The sequence below is a fragment of the Mustela nivalis genome, assembly GCF_964662115.1.
Source record: "Mustela nivalis genome assembly, chromosome: 10".
NCBI classification, from domain to species: Eukaryota; Metazoa; Chordata; class Mammalia; order Carnivora; family Mustelidae; genus Mustela; species Mustela nivalis.
In genome coordinates, this window is record NC_139029.1 from 55,335,401 (window position 1) to 55,355,703 (window position 20,303).

Consider the following 20,303-nt stretch of genomic DNA (forward strand, 5'->3'; position numbering starts at 1 on the left):
AAGAAGAAAGCAATTATAGATGGACCAATATGACTGCATAATAACAACCATAACAAGGCACTATTCTAGCAGTTATTTGAAAAAGTAAAACTTGGAAGACTTTAATGGTAGCTAATTTTTCAGTTATCCATCTGAAGCTATGACAAAGAACAAAGCAGAAAAAAAAGCAATAAATATTATTTTGCCCTAATTTTTTTTTTTTTTGACAGACAGAGATCATAAATAGTCAGAGAGTCAGGCAGAGACAGAGGGGGAAGCAGGCTCCACACCGAGCAGAGAGACTAGTGTGGGTCTTGATCCCAGGATGCTGGGATCATGACCTGAGCGGAAGGCAGAGATTTTAACCCACTGAGCCACCCAGGTGCCCCATTGTCCTAACTTCTAAGGAAAGATAATTGGTGTTTCTATACTGATTGATTTAGTATAGAAAAAAATTAATATTAACAATGAACAGATTGTTAGATTAAAGTGTTATGTTATCTAAGGGAAGTTGAATGTTGCATATGTTCTGGATTGAGTGTTTACGCAATCTTCTGAACTCGAGTTAATTATGCAGTTTGAATTAATATATTTGCAAATCACTGGAAGTTCTTTGGTAGTTTATAGTTGTATTAAAGAAAAAAAAAAAAACTTTGTGGGGCACGTGGGTGGCTCTATTGGTTAAACATCTGCCTTCAGCTCAGGTCATGATCCCAGCGTCTTGGGATCCAGTCCCCTACAGTGCTCCCTGCTTAGTGGGGAATCTGCTTCTCTCTCTCTCTTTGCTGCTCCCCTTGGCTATACTCTCTGTCTATCTGTCAAATAAATAAATAAATAAAAGCTTTAAAAAGATTTAAAAAAAACTTTGCTAGAAAAAAACATCAATTTCCTACTTGTTATTTTTTTAGAATTCTTATCTCTTCAAGTTAATAATAATGTACTATATTAAAATTTAAGAACATAGGATACTGCAATTTTAGAATCAGAAAGTCCTGTAGGATACTTTAACAACACATATTAATGTTAGAATGAAAACTGTATTGTAAATTTTTTATATAGATATGAAACTACTTAGAGATAGCAAAGTTCTTATGAAGTTTTTACACTATAATGTGTTAGTGAACTCATATGCATTACTTTTGAAAAAAGATATTTCATTCCTGTTAGCTTGTCTTTTTACTCATATTTTATCTAAGATAACCTTCCTGTTAGAGTACTGGCATGATAAATTTAGTTGGAACTGCTTGAGAGAGAGAATTGCCAATTTGATATAGTACTAGACAGAGCAAGGTCTTATGCTTTCACAGTCTGTTTTCAAGAGATCTGTGGTGTGAAAAAAATTAAAGAAACTATCATGGATCCACACCATGCTTACAAATCAATAGCCCAAAGAGAAGGGTTGAAGAAAACTCAAAGACATTTTGAAGAACAAGATAAAATGCCATGTTCTTCCTATATATAAGCATTGAAGGAATTTAGAGCAGTTTCCAGTTGAGACAGTATTAACAAGACAGGGGGAACCAAATGCATAGGCCAAAAATTGACCAATGAGCTGGCATATGACAAAGGAGGCATCAGATTTTTATGAGGGAAAAAAATGGAAACAAACAAAAATTGATCCCTTACCTCACACCATATGCATAATTTCAGAATCTTTGAAGTCTGAAATGTAAAAAATTAAAATTATAAAACTTTTAGAATAAATAGAGGAAAATATATTTTTAATGTTGGAATAGCAAAGGTTTTTTTTTTCTTTTTAAAAAAAGCAAAGCACATATCATAAAGGAAAGTACTGATAAAGTTGATTATATTAAATTAAAACTTCTTTTCATAAAAACACCATATTAACAGTGAAAACTAAAGATAAAAAATAATTGACAAAGGATTATAATACAGGACACACACACCTAAGAAAACCCAAATTGAAAAATGAGTGAAATATATATAAACCAAGAAATTCATATCAGAAATGTGAATTATCAATAAACTTATTAAAAGATAATCTCATAAGTAACCAGGGAATTATGCATTTAAACCATAATGAAATACCATTTCATATTTCTAAGATTGGGCAACATGAAATGTCTGATAATTCCAAGAACTGCCAAGATATGGTTCAAATGAAATGTAAGCTGAAAACAATTTAATATCGAATATATTCTACAACCCAAGAAATCTACTCCCAAGTGGTATATCGACTGGAAAAACTTTTATACTCATACATAAAAAGATACAAACACTTTCACAACAGCATTATTATAAAAGCAAAACTTGTCATCAGAATGTGAAGATGATAAATTCATACAATCTACTATCATGCAACAGTAAAAATTAGTGAACCAGAGTGACACACATGAATATCAATTATTATATGATACATATCTATATTCTTAGATACATAATTGTTTTTAAAAATCATAAGCAAGTTGCAAAAGAATACATATTCCATTATATCATTTGTGTAAGGGTTAAATTTCCAAAGCAATGCAAAAATATTGTTGGCAGTAAAAGTGCATGAAATTAGTTAAATAATGACATATTAATTAATTAACACACAATTTAAGAATGAGATTACCTCTGTGGGATGAGGGGAGCAGAAATAGAAGAGTGGGAGAGGAAACTTCAATCTTTCCTTCTTAAGGTGTGTAGTGAGTACATTGGTGTTCATTGTATTTTGTATATCTTAAGTGTGCAAATTAAGGTTTAAAAATTAAAAAAAAAATCCAGATAAATTAAAAACACAATAAAGAAGCATTCTCTTCAGCTAGACAGGTTGTTAATCTGAGAAATTGGTTTCACAGTAAAGGCCATCTAACAAATTCTAAGAGAAAGAATCTTAATGATTCCTACTTCCTATTCAGAGGTTCTCCAGGCTTTTCAAAGATTGACCACAACAATGCAGCATCCTCTACCCTTCTAGTACCCCACTGATAAAGATCCTGTCCTACCAAACTCTACCAGCAATGAGCTTTTCAGATCTGTATTTCCATACATCAAATTTTAACAATGTTTTTCTATTTCCCCAAGGACCAGTCTCTAACCAGTATCTGAGATATTAACAGTTGGTAAAGCAAAAAGTGCTGTGCTTTCCCTAAGTAATTTTACTTTAATCAGGAATTGCCAGAGAGAAAATATTTAAGACAGGGTGACATTCCAGGCCTCCAAAGAGAAACATTAAACATTGTTTAATATCACCACATGTCTTTTATTTTCAAGTAATTTAGACTTGGGAATAGATGATCATTTCAATAATTGTAGTAGTGTGGGTCAAAAGCATTGATGAACAATTTACAAAATTTTATGGAGAGTAATAATGTCTAGCCATCCATAGACGTAATCTGAACAGCTAATCTGTTAAAACTTCCTTGGTCTAACTTTTGAAGTTTTGCTATTTTTAGTGTTAGACCTCTGCTTGAATGACAGCTTGAGGATATTCATTTCTCTTTCTCCAATTTTCAGACAGTCATCTGCATTTCCAGAGGGTTGATGACAGGGCAACTTGGAGTTTAAAGACAGCATCTGCATTTGCATTTCAATAGTTCCATAATTCTATGAAAGCATTGAAATCTCTTCAGTATGCCTCATTGTTTAAATAGTGAAGGTAGCCACATTTTGTTCCAGATTCATGAATCTTAGGGGGAAAAAAAAAAATGGACCATTGTATCCAAAGCCTATTCTACAGAAAATATTCTACTTCCTTCTTTTCCTTTTTTTTAAATGCTAAAATCATGTTGTTAAAAACCATAGGCACTACATCACATCTGTACATAGTTTAAATCTTTTATCTATTTGAGTATTTATGACCTGAAATCAAGGTTCTAACATAAAATAAAGGGAAAAGGAGGACATATATTTTGAAATATATTATAAGAACATCATCAATTTTTAATTTGGAGTTGCAAAAAATATCTCTCCCCATTGGAAAGGCATTTCCTCACAAGTTTGTAGTGAGTTAGGAAAACAGTTTCATTTAACACATGGGAGGTGACTTCATTGGTAGGTATGTTGCCTGTTTGTAAGGATCTGCAGTTACTCATAATTAATTATGATTTTAAGTAGAAGACCTTTTCTCAAATATTTTGATACGAGGAAATGAATCCTGGAGTTAAAATAAGAAATTCTGAGTTAAAATACAAGGCAGCTGGGTACCTTTCTGGTTGAACGTTTGTGCCCTTCCTATAAGTGTAGATAACATTATCCACCAGGTAGTTTTAGAAAAGTGAAAATTCTATGTAAACTTATTTAAAAGAACTGAAGTTTATAAAATATTGCTACAATTGTATAATTGTTGTGTGAGGTTAGTTTTTTATATTTTCAATCAGTACCTAAAATTTTTCATCTCACTCCATCGAGATGAGACACTGAGATGTGATAATATATTTGCAAGGACAAAACTATTGGAAAAAAAGAAAAAACAAAAACAAAAACAGAGCTCCACAGAGGTCAGCTCAAAAATCTATCACTATAACAATTTCTTTTTAATCTCCTTGCCATTTCGGGACAGTTCCCCCCCCCCCCACCCGTGGTGTTTTATAATACATTGTAAAAACGATAAGACTTTTTAAAATATATTTTCCTTTCCACATGCAAATGATACGAAATACTGGGAAGTTGTCCTTATAAGTTAGCCCATCTTCATGTCCCAGGTAATGTGGGAAATAATCCTCATTCTTGGCGCTATGCAGATTAAATCTGTAATCTGCAAAATCTCTTCCTAGATAATCCCTAGCAGTCAGAAACGTTTTTGACCTTGAAGATTTTAGCATTGCAAATCTAAGAATATAAGCAAGTGCATTTTCTTTTTAGCAGGCTGTGAGCTTACACCCACCCAGAGTGGCAACTGAATGCCGTGTGGTCTGACTGTATAAGGAAAGGGAGATTCTTTCTCTTCCATAAGGAGGAGACAAACAAACAAATCCTATCGCCTATATTTCACAAAAGAATGATTCCAACACAATAAATCCAGTGTCAAAGAAAGAATTCATCAGATGGGTGTTGAGAATAAAAGAAAAGTCTAAATGTAGTACTAGCTTCATCTATGTTTCTTAACATATTGCTGCTTATAAGAGTTTGAAGAGAAGTGTGTGAGAATAAAGTGTCTCTGTGTGCCTTTATGTAAAGGAGCATATGAGTGTGTGTGAGTGAGAGTGTGTGTTCACAGCAAGAGGAGTGGCGGTGAAACCATGAAGGGTAGTTGGGAAACCCCTTCTCTTTTTGCGCACTCTCAGGCTAGCATCCGCGGCCCCAGAAGGAGAAGGGAATGTCAGAGCAGGCACAAAGGTCGCTGGCTTGACTGATACGAAGTGACCGACCCGCAAGCAGAGACTTTTCTCCTTGGCAGCCAACAACCTGCAGCAGGAAAGGCGGGCGGGGGAGGAAACCCCGAGGAGGCGCTCCCGGCCGCCTCTTTGCTGAGATAGCAGGAGCAGCAGCCTGCGGAGCCACGAGCGCAGCGTCACTGAGCTGGTGCGGGTGCAGGGGCGCTCCGGGAGGCGCAGAGGCCCGGAGCCGCTACAGCCGCGGAGTCGCCCGCGCTGCAGGACGCCGCGCCGCGCCACTCCAGCGCCACGGGCCGGTCCGGCAGCAGGAGGAGCCGGTGGCGGAGCGCTGCCAGGCACGGTGCCTCGAGCACCTGCCTGGAGCATCGTGGGCGACGAAAGGAACCCAGAGAGCTCGGCCTTTTGTCCCGTTCTCTAAAAGCAGCTTGTGACCAAGCCCGGAGGAGGCGAGCATTTCAGTTCTCCGCCGGACTGGGATTTTTCTTCTCACAATTTGGGGGAGCCCAAGTAGAGGTCAGAGAGGCAGGGGAGGATCTCAAAAAGGGGCCGAGGGCTGTGAAAGTGGGCACCCCCTCTTATCGCTGGAAAATCTCCTTGACATTTTTCACACTTTGAAGCAGCTGCAGCTGGTGTCGTCGGAAAAGGGGGTGGGAAAAAAGAGAGGGGGCGGGGAGAGCGGGGAGACACAGCCAAGAGCCACGAGCAGCGTCTCCTCGCCTGCCAAGCCTGGCACCTGTGCGTCGAGCCACTGCACGCAGGAGGACCCCTACTCCGGGCGAACCCTGGGCTTGAAGCCACCGACACCCAGTCCCTGGGCAGCGGGTTCTCGCCGAAGGGACCTGCAGCCACCTACAAAGACCGCCGCCGTCGCCTGCAGACCCGGGAGCGCTTGGCTCTTCAGAGCCGCGGCTGCGCCGGGTCCCCGGGGATTCTCGCCCAGCAGCAGGCAGGGTGTGTTAGAGTTGGGTGCAAGATTCGCCTTTTCTGCTCGTCTTTTCTCCGCCTGGAATTTATTGTCTGTGGAGCCTTTTGGGGGTGGGGAAGGAGCTTCGCCTCCGCCACCGCCGCCGCCGCCGCCGCTGCGGTCGCTAGCGCGGCGCGCAGGGCAGGCGGAGGCAAGGGAGTGAATGCGCTCCTGCCTTCCCGGGCAGCGCTTTGGGCTTCCCCTCGGCCGCTTCCCGCCGGAACCTCTCCAGCGGTCCACCTGAAGGGCAGCAGCATCATGGTCTAACGCGGCACCTGCCTGGAATCCCCTTTCTCCTGGTCTTCTTCCACCTACTCCACCCCTCCTCTCTTCCTGCGAGGACCCTCGTGCCCACTCCACTGCGGACCCCCGAACACTTTAAGGAATAAGCGTTGGCAGCTGCACGATTCACTCTCTCCAAAACCTCATGGGCAGTTTCTCCCGGCGATGTGAGTAGCACACTCTTGCTTCGTGTCGGGGAGGGAGGTTGCGGGGTGTGTGTGTGGGGGGGGGGGTCGCCGTTTGTGGCTTCGGTGACAGTGAGCGCCCGAGGTGTGGGACACAAGCGCCCGCGGGGAGGGGGGCGGGAGTGGGAGGACAAGAGCCTTCAGCGCTCTCAAGGGAGCTGCTCGCGAGGTGGCCCGCGGAGGCGGCGGGGATGTGGTAGGTTGCGGAGCATTTGGAAATGGGTGCTAGCTGTGTGGGTGCATGGGAGCACCGAGTGGCCTGGGCTGGCGGGAGACCCTAAAGGGTTACATACTGCGAAAAGGAAAGGTAAAGAGCGAGTGCTGGGCGCCGGTACTGGGACCATTGATCTAGCCGAGGTAGTCTTAGCTCCTCTTTATTATCTTGGGTATCTTCAGTGAGCTTTTTCTCGGAGGTATCTGGAGGATGAAGCCCCATTTGATCGTCTCTCGCTATCTTTCTCTGTTTCACACACACACCGCGCACACACACACACACACACACTTGTGGCAGGTCGCATTTGTTCCTTTATCTTGGATGGTGTAGCATTACTGTTTGATGTCCGTTTGTTTGGAAAATGCAATTAGAAGATCTTTATGCCTTGGGGATTGAAGGGAAAGGGTGGGGTTTGGGGAATGGAGGAGAAGAGGAGTATGACAGATTGGAGGACAGAAAGAAGTGGGGGAGCAATGGAGTGAAAGCTTTTCCAGAGAGTCAGGGAGAACGATACCTCTCTCCCCCTAAGCCAGAGAACTCCTGCCCACACATCTCCTTTGTGTTGCAAGGCGAAGCTGGTGAACCTGCACTATTCCCAGTCCCAGAGCTGGGCCCCCTTCAGCATCTAGCATCCTTCTCTTAGACTCATTAAGGATGCAGGACTAGTTTCGGATCCTAAGATGAAAGAGAGAGGGAAGCACATTAACATTAGGGTAATCATGGCATCCTGGCTCACGGACAATTAGATTGGTTCCCGAAGGTCTCTAGTCTTACTGTTTGCCGAGTCAGGAATGCGGGTGAGGGGATAAGGGTTGAACAAAATGCCTTTAAAAATAGTGTGACTTCATAACGGCGATGGCTGCAAAACTGCTTCATTATACTACTTCTTGGCCATCAGGGCTGAATAAAGGACCCGCCTCCGCCCTCTCCCTCACTGTCTCCTCCCCACCAAGTCACAAAGCGAGCGGGCTGGGCGAAAGGGCGCAGCGCCAGGCAGAAAAGGGAAGGGGTCACTTTCACAACTCCCGGGGATCGGCTTCAGAATGGAACCATCTGCGACTCCCACGTTCCTTTCGAAGTTCTCCTTCAAAAGGGATTAGAAATGATGCAGGGTGTGTGTGTGTGGGGGGCGGGGGGATGGTCAGGGAGGCATAAAGGTCCTCCACCTGCTCTTTCTGATTACTTTCCCACCACACTTTAAACCCATCGAGTTTACCTGCCGTGGTAACTGGGTCAGTACGTAAATATGTGTACCTGTCTACGATGAAATGTGGCGGTCTTGATAAATGAAAAACAATTCGTATGTGATCACATTTTAACCTTGGCAAAATTTCTAAGCACAATAGAGATTTTATAGCGTGGGCGAGAAGAGTGCATTCCAGCGAAAGCAGGACACGTGATCTCTCCGACGGGAGAGAGACAGTATTAGGAACTCGATTTTCTTTGTTCCAGGCTGAGCCTATGTGATGCTCAGCATCCGGTCGCTTAAGTCCTCCAATTAGAGGGAAAAATAATAAAGTTGACCAGGGGCGAGAATATAAGGTAGAAGAGCACAGGTAGACACGTACCTATGAAGGGTTTGAACCTTCTCTGCCGCCCACTTCTCCATTTTTACCGCCCACTTCCCGTCCCACCCCTTGCCCCAGCTAGTCCCCTATTTAAAAGTGAGGCATTCCTTCCGGGAGACGTGGCAGAAAAGTTCTTCAGCCCCGGCACACGTGGGTTCTCCAGCGCCTCAGAACCTGCTGCTATTCGCAACAGATTCTCTACCTCCCCAGCCCGTGTCACGCCTCCATCCAGGCGTCGAGCTGACTTCACCGACTCCAGGAAAATCAGCCCAAGATCTTTTTGCAAAAGACAGTAGACGAGGTCAAATCTCTGCTTCCTGAAAATCATTAATCGCCCCTGGGCAAGGATGAGAAAGTAGGGATGTTAGAATGCTTTTATTTTCCCTTGAAAATAAGAGTCCGTAGGGCTAAAGTATATTGAAATGAGTGGGTAGCAGTATTTGCACTTGGACTCCAGGGGAGATGTCTGCAGGCTTGTGAAATAGTCCCGACGTGTGATTATTTATTAATTTAATGGAAGTAGAACTTGTTCTAGACCCACCATTTAAATAGAGTTACCTGACCTGGAGATTTCTTATTTCCTTTTTCACTCCGTGTTTTATAAGCCATCTTAATGGGTTGAAGTTTTTAAAATGCGGGCTATTTCTGTACTATACTGCATTGCATCATATAATATGTGGTGGTAGGGAAAGCAGAGTCAATTTCCATGACATATTATGAAGTGAGAGTTCTTTATACATATTTTTTTATACTTCACCGTCCAAGAAAAGATGTGTACTTACCATGGCAACCCTTCTATTCTCCATCACGTGTGCCTGCACATATGCAGCTTCAGAATTAGAAACAACTTCTTAAAGAAAGAAACCTGGTCCAGTTACAGTAGCCATGTTTTATTCAGAATTTCAGCACTGCTTTAGGCTGGCATTAAAATTTTCTTAATTAAAATCTTATAATACTTACTTTTGTAGGAAGTATTCCTACAAAAGTGAAGTATTCCTACAAAGTCCTTTTAATTTTTCTGCTTCCTTTATAAAATACAGTACATAGCTTAAAGTTTTTGTGTGTCTAAATTTTTGTTTGCTTTTGGAATTAAAAAAAATTGTGAAGATACACGTAAATATACTATGAATTTTTATCATTTATGAACGTCATTAAAAAACTGTCTTACCCATATGAGGGGTATTGCTTAGTTCTTATTTGCAGTTCATAGTGCATGGTAATATTGATATAAAAACTTGGTCTCTTTAATCATGACTTAAAACCTTTAAAAATTTGAAGATAAGTTACATTTTAACTTGACTGATAACTTGATAATTGATGTATCAAAATTACATCATAGGATGACTATGGTCTTAACAAAAGAATGGATCACACATTCCATGACATTACAACTTCATTCCATATCCAAATTAATAGAATACACAAAGACTAACTATTGGTGAATTACCACTTGAATTATTTCTGGATTCCTCTTACATTTTCTTCTTTCAATAAATTATTTTATAATTTTCAGAAAATTCTTCATTTAAAAAATATATGCTATTCATTGAGTATAACAGCTGTAGCAATCACACCATCAATAAAAGACATTATTTGGAAATTTGTTCTCTCCAGTAACAATGACTGCTTTGTAGAGTACTACCCATATTCTTTTTTGGGCCACTCTAGTCAGTCATGTGAATTTGCAATGTCCCCAGGAAGATCATTAATTCAAATCTGTGACACAGAACAGACCTTTAGTTTGTGCCAAGCCAAATGGCCATTAAGTAGTTCATATTTCCAAGGAAATTACTTGGAGATGACTCTAGGATCTTCTGAGAACCCTGAAGTCTTTTTTTTTTTTTTTAAATGTTCCATCTCTTAAAACTAGGGCCACATCACTACTTAATGGAGAGGTTTTAGGGCCTCAGGATTTTAAAAAATTGAATTTTAATATTAAAATGTATAGTATAACAATTAAATTCTATTTTGAGGACACACAAAAGCAGACAGGGGAGGCAAAGATGGTAGTTTCTGCATGTTTGTTAAAATACTGAATTGTGAACTGTCAAGGAAGACTCAAAAGTGGCACTGTAAATCAACAGTGTTTGGAAGAGGATGACCCCAAATCAATAATATTTTTCCTTTATGTAGTTTTTAGGCATGTTTGGTTAATCAGGTTTGAATCATTCAAATAGTCATATTTTATAGAAACTGCTCTAGTGAGTTATCCTAAAGTAGTGAAAGAGGAGTAAGAAAACCTTAGAAAACTAGTTTTCTTCTAGAATAAACATCGATCTTTGGTAATTAGTCGCTTTTAATGCTATAAAATTGAGGTAGTAATAATCTCTGATTTATAATTCTAGTGCATAGCCAATAAGACGACAAAGTGGTGCATGAGGAGTGATTTGGAAATACTTTAGAGGAGTGGGACATAAACTTTTTGATACAAATCAGTTTTTCTATAGTAATGTTTGTGTGGGAGGTGTTGTATATTGTGATGGCATAGTATATTTTTAAGGTGTGCCATTGAAAGTTAAACATATCTATTTCCTATCTTGGAATTAAATGATTATGCTCAGAAATCCATGAGCTTTTGTGATCAGAAGCCATTCTTTGTCATCTTGCTTCCCTTAACATAGTGCATGAACTATAATCATAATTATAATAGCAGTTATCAATTATTAAACAGATGCTTTACTTCAAAATAGTCATAAAATGCATTATTATCACCATTTGAAAGATTACAGAATTAAGGTTCAGTGACAGAAATGACAAGTCCACATCACACAGCTAGAAAGTGATAGAGCTTTGTATCTAGATTTGGCCTCTATACCTTTTTCTTCATACTATGCTCTCTCCCTCATAAACATAAATCAACACTTGTTAAATGACTGAAATCTATAGATCATAGAGTTATTCCTAGTAAATAAAGAAAATTTAATATTTTGAAAAAGCTTTTCAAAGATATTTACATATTTGGTGATAAAGCACTATATTACTTTTGTGACCACAATTTAATATGGTACAGAAGATCTGCTGCTTATCTTCCTGATAATTAATTCATGACAGAAACATTTAATAAGCTATTAGAATCTGTCATATAAATGTACATTAAGGAAGTTTTCAATAAAGCAAGTTTTAAGTCAAGAGCTGTCATCTCTACTTTGAAACTGTGATGATATATTTGATATATAATCCCCTGGAGAGGTATGTGCTATTTAAATTATTAACCATAATAGAAAATTATCATTTATTATTCAATAACACATGGAAAAAATATTAAATAAATTTAATAACCCGAAGGATTTCCTGCATATACTCATTTTCATTACATTGTTCACTGCTTGATAAATTACTTAAAATCTATACAAAATTATTATTTTACTTTAATACACATGGAGGCAATTGCAGTTACCACAGATGAAGTATTGGAATTTATGTTAGCATTAACATGATCTGTTTAAATATTTTAACAATAGAGTAAATGCTTACATTGTTAAAAGGAACTCATTTACTTTCTTCTTAAAGATGTGGTTTCTTCAGTTGTGCCAGGGTATTTTTGCCCTATCTGAAGTTCAGTAAGATGGAGAGCATATTTAACATCAGAAGATAGTGATACCATGCCCAAAGTCGTAGCATAACAAATTTGTTAAAGAACAAGGGAATTGTAGAACATGTGTGTGTGTGTGTGTGTGTGTGTGTGTGAGAGAGAGAGAGAGTTCAGTTAGAGATAATTGAATTTGTGTTATCCAAGAGGTAAACACGTGAGACATTATAAGTTTCAATTCAATTATGGAAAAGAGGTAGCTGACCTGAAGAGAAAAATACTGGTATTATAAGTACTATCAGTATCATTGGGAAATTTTCACAGGGCGAGAGGAAATTTTCACAGGTGGCATGGTGAAACACAGTCCTTGCAGAGGAAATGGTGAGAAAAACAGTTGAAAATGAGCTGTTTGGCTTACCTCACCAAGAAAAATTGCAATTTTTTAAATACTATTATCATATTGAAAGAGATAAAGATAATTTTGTGTAGTGGCAAAATGTCCTATAGATGTCTGGCTGCATTATCAAAATTTTTGGTAGTAGCAAGGCAAGAAATAAACTTTCCTGAGATAGTGCTTAACTGTTATGAAGACTGTGTTGCACCAAAAAGATGAGTAGTGGACATAAACCTAAAATGTGTCAGGTGAATTTAAAAAATTAAGGTGACAGTGCAACTAAAATTATTTCAAAGTGAAAATAATTAGATTTCTTGAGTAGTAGCTTCTTGAGTATTCTGCAGTGAATATATTCAACATTGTAGCTCTTTTCACAAATGGGCATTTTACAGAGTCGTGTGGGATGAAGATGCCCCTCAGAATACGTATTCTGAGCACTGATACCATATTGGATCTTTACTCTGGTGTTATTCTGAGTCAGTATAATTCAAGACATGAAAAAATTTTCTTCCTTACTTCAAGTGTGATTAATTTCTTAAGACAATTATAAAAGCTATTGTAATTAAATCAAATACCTATTTAAACTTTGAGTGATTGTTAAATATTAGCAATGTCCTTAGGGTAATACCATATTGAACATTGGCATACCACACACATACACATACAGCTATAATTGCTCCATTTTGCAACACACAGAGACACATGCACACACGCAGACACACACACAGAGAACTATAATCTTATTTCATGAGTTCATAACACTTTAGAGATAGCAAGGTCTCTAGTTGGTCCTATTTTACGAAAGAGGAAACTGAGCCCTGCTAAGTTTGTTTTCTTGCTCAAGGGCACATAGCTGTTAGTGAGAGAAATAGAAATAGAACCAGATCTCTTGGCTCCCAACCTCTGCCAGTAAAAAATCACACTCTTGGAACAATTGGAGTCCTTTACATTTGAGAAAAAGGAAATAGGGAAAATAAGCTTAGCCCAAATAAATCCAGTTAATGAAACCAGCCAATATGATGACCCTGTCCAAAATGCATCTCTTTCTCATGTCATTTTTGGCCTGAATTTTGGGCTATGTGTTTTGGATGATCATCTTATCTTACCATTTTGATTTGACTGTCTAAGCAGTTTAATACTATAAATTTCATGTCTATTAGCTATTTTATTTTTTAAAGATACCTTTATTTAAGAAATATGGAATTAATTTCACTCATATTAAACCATTCTAAATTTGGATGCTATGTCCTTTTTAATGAATATTAAAGTGTTCTTTTAAATTATTGATCTTTTTAATGTAATACCCACTAAATTAGTGTTGGATAATGAAGAAATTTTTAATTCATTTTACAAAAATGATTTACTTCCTAAATTTGCTAATTTCATTAAGGATCAATCACTGAGGTTTCTTACCAAAAAATAAGAATGATTTGAATGGAGGTTAGGACTTTCTATATAATATTGTCTTAGATTTTGATAAGAAAAAATTTTAGTCAAGAAAACAAAATGTAATACAATAGGAATTTTGTGAAGCATATTCATTTCTGTGAATATTTTTGCATTACAAAATTACATTTTGAAGTGTCCTTTGAAATAACAAGTTCCCTCTTACTGTTAAATAGCTGTTTATATAACTCTTATGGCTTAATTCTCTTTCATGAAACAAATTTGAAATAAATACTTCTCACTTAATTTTTTTCTAATGCTAAAATTCTGAGTCCACTTTATCAAGAAGTTTGGTTACTGGGAAATTTAGGGCAGGATTTTTTTTTTTTTAATTTACTGCCAAAACGTATTTGCAAAGATAATAAAACACCTTGGAAATTATGATCTACATCTCTTAAAATATGCCTTTGGTTCATAAGCAATGACATAGAGAAATATTTACAAACTAAAGTATTGATTTAACAAGATATACCTACATACTTCACATCTAAGGACCCTCTTTAAAAGACAGATTAGAACTTTTTAGTGCCGCAATGATGTTTAAAATTGCAGAAAAACCATGATGACTAAATTAGTGCATTACATATCAGCACATTAGCTATGCTTTTCATTTGTAGAATGGTTCTTATTCATGCCAGCTTTCAGTGTACTGTTCTGGGACTCGTGGGTGTGATAGAACGGAACATATTTCTGTATCTGTGAATATAATCCCACACACCATTTTACATGACAAAATCTGAATGTCCTAAAACTTGGTGTTAAAGATAAGACAAGATGTCAACCTTCACCAGTCGAGGATTTGAATTGCCTCCATAATAATACCGTTTTATCTTTCCAAGTATCTAACTTCATTAAAGAGATGTTATTTAGACGTGTAATACAAGGAGTATGCTTGTTTGTGTTTGCTTCCTTACTTGCTTACTTAACCTGCTTTCTTGCTTTTTCCACTTCAACATAGCTAAGATTTGCTTGATGCAGACAATAAACAAGCTGCTGAAACTAAAAAACAGTAGACATTAACGTAGGATATGAACAAAGGAGGAGAGGTGCAAAGGTGAGGTGTCTGCACTTTGGAACAAGAAGAAACTAGCAGAACTGCAACACACATCCATTTTCTATGTAAAAATCATAAAGAAAACAGTATTTATTAATAGTTAATATAGATTAACAGGATCACATTCTGTACTGGCATAGGGTACATGCTCATTTATGAAAGTATGTTGGAAAAACTAGGGAGATGGTAATTGAGGATCAGTTCTCTTGAAGTCTAAAATGTGCCGGTGGTCTAAAAAAGTTAGAACAATCTTTGTATAAGCAGTGTTTAATGTCTGTTTTTCCTAAATATAATGGTATATATGTCAAGCTCTTAGTTCCAGGTACACTTTTGGTCGATCCCTGTCTAATCTACAAGGGCACTTGTCTTCTGAGTGGGCCAAGGGCACTTGTTTTCTGTAGCAGTTATAAGGTATATACTTTCTCTAATATTTAAAAATTAACATAAATTCAGCCCTGAAGACATGGTAGAACAGTGACTGCTAACAGAATAACTCTCTGTGATCAGTCTTGAGGATGCCCTTGGCACTCTTTTTGGCTCTGCATGGGGCCAGGACAGCCACAAGCCTCGAGGGTGCATGTCTTCTTTGCATGTGTAAAATTATCCATAATTTTAAGAATGTAATGTGTTCTTAATCTTCTTCCCCTTTTTCCTGATAGAATTTCTTTTTATTTGATCATATGTGAAAAACAGGAATGCAGAAAAAGACAGTCGAACGTGGATTCGGGGAGTATGGATGAATATTCTGTCTTAAATGTTACCTAATATTTCTCATATTATTGCTTAACAATGGGCATAATAGTGTTATTAGTGGGTATAGAAGATAGAATATTTTATTGGGAGTCAAGAATTACAGTCTGATGCTCACATTATAAAAACTAATATGATAGCTTCTGGTATTTGCACTGAAAAGGAAGATAACAAAAAAAACATGCTGCTACTTGAAGAACTGCTTGAAGTAGTTCCTTCTGTGGTTCCTTCTGGATCTGAATCAAGTTAGAAATTTACCCTTTAGCTGAGTAAAGATCATTGTAAAGTTGATCAGTTCTTTTTAGAGTGCTTGTCTGAATGAGAAATATATAGGATGTTAATGTAGTTTAATGAAACTTTAGAGTTCCTTGATTAAGCTTTCTAAAATGGTCCCCCTTTTTAAAAATTATATGTTTTGTGGGTAGTTGGTCTTTTCAGGATAATTCAATATGTGAATATGTGTCATTCTTAGCATTGTTAAGTAACTGTTTTCTTGAATGACTATCTCCAAAACCACCACCTATATAGTAGCTTACTTGATTTTTTTTTTTTTTTCATCCCTGGCAAACTAGCTCACAGCATAGCGCAGAAAAAGTGCATGTTGTGCAAATGAATGGTTTCACTTATGCTTCTGAATTTGTCTAAATGACTCTTGTAGCCATTGGCATTCCCTTTGATTTCTTTTTCTCTTTTCTTTCTAAGACCATCGTGGGGTTTTTAAAAAAGTTCTTATTTATTTATTTTTCAGAGAGATAGAGAACACAAACGGGGCCAACAGGCAGAGGGAGAAGCAGGCTCCCCACCAAGCAAGGAACCCCACTTGGGGCTTGATCCCAGGACTCTGGGATCAAGACCTGATCCAAAGGAGACACTTAACCAACTGAGCCACCAAGTCACCCAGTATCATAGGATTATACTTCCCAGTTCATCTTTGATGTGAGCCATGGTAAATGTCTTAATTTGGCCAGTGCAATAGGAGCAAAAAGTGAGGAGTCTCTTGAATAGAAGAATTTATGGCCTTGTACGCTCTTTGTTTTTTCCTGATATAGCAGTTATAGAGGCATGTGTCATGATGTACCCTCTATCAGCATGGTCCCTGAACAACACCACCAAATAAAGTCATTCCTGCACACATGTATTCAATACGTATTATGAACAAGAAATAAAGTATTGTGTTAAGATTTGGGGATGGAGGTATTGTTAACCTTTCACTCATTTACTGAATGAAATTCTAGGGCAGGTGAAATCCTGATGTCCAATTTATGGGACATTATTCAAACATGCCTTTATTTAGAATTTAATACTAAAATGCATTCTATTTAATGATTGATTAAAATTATAACAATTAGCAAAGTTATTTTTGAAAAACACAAAGGTCAGTCTACTTGAGAAAATTTTAAGGTTTCAAGCACTTTGACTTTCTCAATTTTTAATTTAGTATACACTCATATTTTGGTACCCCAGAAGTCCAAGAACTTTGCTACTATTCTTGTACAGTGCAGTAACCCTTCCTCTGATTTGTAAACAGATGAATTTTTTTTATTTGATATATTTTTTCCCATTCTGCAGATGGTTGGAACAATATTTATAATAAAAATTATATATATCCATTGGAATATATATATATATATATATATCCATTGGAATCTGCAAAATTTTCTCCATTTGATAAATTTTATATGTTTATATATTAACTAATTCATTCTAGATATTTATTGTGCTCTTATTCTGTGCCAGAACCTGTTCTAGTCAAGGCTGATTACAAATGTGACCCCTGTTTCCATGGCACTAATAGAGTATGCAGACATTAAATAATCATTCTAGGGATATAAGAATTTCAAGTTATGCAAAGAACTAAGAAGGATAAGACCAAGGTCCTGAGAATGAATATAATAAAGTCTGAGCAGGAGAAGTAGCATCTCTCAGGAGCTGTTATTTAAATAAGACCTCAAAGATGATAGAAGTTAGCCAGGCAAAGGGAGGAATCAGGAAACTTTTAGGCCAAGCAAATGGCATATGCAAAGACTGTAAGTCAGGAGGAGATGGTGTGCTGGAGGGCAGAGTGATTGGAAAGAAGCTGGTGTGGCTGGATATTAGGGATCAGATGAAGACTGGTATAAAATGAGCCAGGTGTGAGCCAGATGATCTCAGTATTCATTGACCAGGTTAAAAGTGTAAGATTTTTTTTTTTTATCATACATCCTATGCAAAGTCATGAAGCATGTTTAAATGGAAGAGTGGTTATGAACTGATTGATATATTTAAGTGATCATTTGGACAGCTATGTTTACAATATATTAGAAGGCCAGAGTAGAAGTGGGGCTTTGTAAATTAAGAGATGTTTACAGTAGGCTGGGCAAGACTTTAAGGTGTCTCAAGCTAGGATTATGGTAGTGGAAAGGAAAAAGGTGGCTAGAGCTGAGATGTGCTTTGTACAACCTATTGGATTCATTGCTGAATTGATATTGGGAGATGGCTAGTAAGTAAAAGTGTAGTATCAAGACCTAGTGTAAGATTTCTGACAGGAACAACTGGATACACACAGGAACAATTTCTTGTCTGGGGAAACTTGGAGAGGGAGCTAATCTATTCAAGTACAACTAGAATATTGACACTAATATAAAGGAAACTGAATAAGTGGCTGACATATTGAGGAAACATGAATCAGTGCATCAATCTATAAAATGAAAAATCCCTATATAAAAATTACTGGAAATGCAGTGACTACTTTTGTGGTGGAAACAATTAAAGCTTCTTTTTTTTTTAAGGTGTTATTTATTTATTTGACAGAGATCACAAGTAGGCAGAGAGGCAGGCAGAGAGGGAGGAAGGGAAGCAGGCTCCCCACTGACCAGAGAGCCCGATGCAGGCTCGATCCCAGGATCCTGGGATCAGGACCTGAGCTGAAGGCAGAGGCTTTAACCCACTGAGTGACTCACCTTATATTGCTATCATAGTTTTTCTTCTAATTATTCTTTGGCATGAAAAGAAAACATCAGTGCATATCCTTTCCTTCGGAATTCTAGTTTCTTCCATCTTTCTCCATTATGCTTTAAAGTTTGAAAAGAACCATCTACTCCTGATACTTCTATATTTGGTTTCCTAAAATGAGCAAAATGTTATTACCCATTGGTAGCATTTGTTTAAACAACTCATCTCAAGTACTTTGTAGCACCTTGTAGCTCTGTAACTATCCAGGTGTCTGTACTGTGGACTTCTCCAGGCAAGGCCTCATACATTTGCAAGTTATCCTCTGTGTGCTGTCCCTTTCCTAGAGGCCTTTACCTTTATGATTTCCTGGCACAAAGTTTTGTCAGTTAAGACACACTGTAAGTTGCTGCAGAGAGTGCATGTATAGGTGATAATCATTCATTCATGTACATATTATGGATACATTCTTTAGGAATGTGTTCAGCTGCAAGTAACCAACACTTAGTGGCTTAATTGAGTGAGATAGTTATTTTACTCCTCCTTCCAGTTAGCATTTGCAGCGGTAACCAACAAGCCAAAACTTTCAGTGGCTTACAACCACAGAGATTTATTTCTCACTTGGAGATGTGTGGGTAGCCACAATCCTGCTTGGCTGTGTTCACCATCTTCCAACCTCCAGTATCCAACCTGAAGGAGTAGCCCTTATCTGGGATGTGTTGTTCCCCTGGAAGAGGGCAGGAACAGGAGGCCACACCAGCCATCAAGTTCCATGAAATCTTCTTCTCACACACAGCATATTTTGTGTTCTTTCACTTCCGTTGGCCACAGCAAGTTACACAATCAAGAGTGGCATGGAAAGAGAATAGACGGCTAAACATCCACGCTGGGATTAAGGCTCAGTAATGCTGTTAGGAACTCTGAATCTTTTCCAATTATTGCCTACCTTTGTAGTGTTCTCAGCACTTACACTCTTGAGTTTTCCTACCTTAACATAATTGCTTTCAGGTGGACTGGCACCAAAGATGATAGCGACAATGATAGCGACAATGGGTATCAATTGTGAGTTCTCTAGTCTCTCTCTTCTTTGGTGGTTTTTTTTTTTTTTTTAAGATTTTATTTATTTATTTGACATGGAGAGAGATCACAAGTAGGCATAGAGGCAGGCAGAGAGAGAGAGAGGGGAGGAGGAGGAAACAGGCTCCCCACCAAGCAGAGAGCTCCATGCGGGCTCAATCCCAGGACTCTGGGATCATGACCTGAGCCGAAGGCAGAGGCTTTAACCCACTGAACCACCCAGGAGCCCCTTTTTTTTTGGTTTTTGTTGTTTATCCTGGCCAGCATGAAGATCTATTTAATACAGTAGTACTTGCAAATACGTTTTGGGTTTTTAGTCCTTTGATTGAATTGAAATGTATTTTATAAATTTCTGAGATGGATTACTTTTACTCTGTCTTGCTATTTCCCTACCATGGCTATTTTCCTAGCATGTGGCCCTTGGGAAAAAAAATAGCATTCATCTTGAAATTTAGATTAATACTGGGCGCCTGGGTGGCTCAGTGGGTTAAGCCGCTGCATTCGGCTCGGGTCATGATCTCAGGGTCCTGGGATCGAGTCCCGCATCGGGCTCTCTGCTCAGCAGGGAGCCTGCTTCCTCCTCTCTCTCTGCCTGCCTCTCTGCCTACTTATGATCTCTCTCTCTGTCAAATAAATAAATAAAATCTTTAAAAA

The 20,303-nt window shown here is 38.2% G+C and overlaps 1 protein-coding gene across 4 annotated transcripts in view; it reads left to right on the plus strand.

The window, feature by feature from the left end:
* The window catches only part of LRRC7 (leucine rich repeat containing 7), a 708,443-nt gene that overhangs the window by 150,884 nt on the left and 537,256 nt on the right, over positions 1–20,303 (plus strand). For 2 of the 4 annotated variants that reach the window (XM_082688812.1, XM_082688813.1), the window contains exon 1: positions 6,872–6,885. The exons of 1 other annotated variant lie outside the window; for it this stretch is intronic. In XM_082688812.1, the coding sequence (XP_082544938.1) occupies positions 6,881–6,885 (5 nt within the window). In that variant the 5' untranslated portion in view covers positions 6,872–6,880. Of the gene's footprint in view, positions 1–5,497; positions 6,672–6,871; positions 6,886–20,303 lie in introns of those variants that run through there. One more of the 4 variants, XM_082688814.1, reaches the window with a different exon arrangement.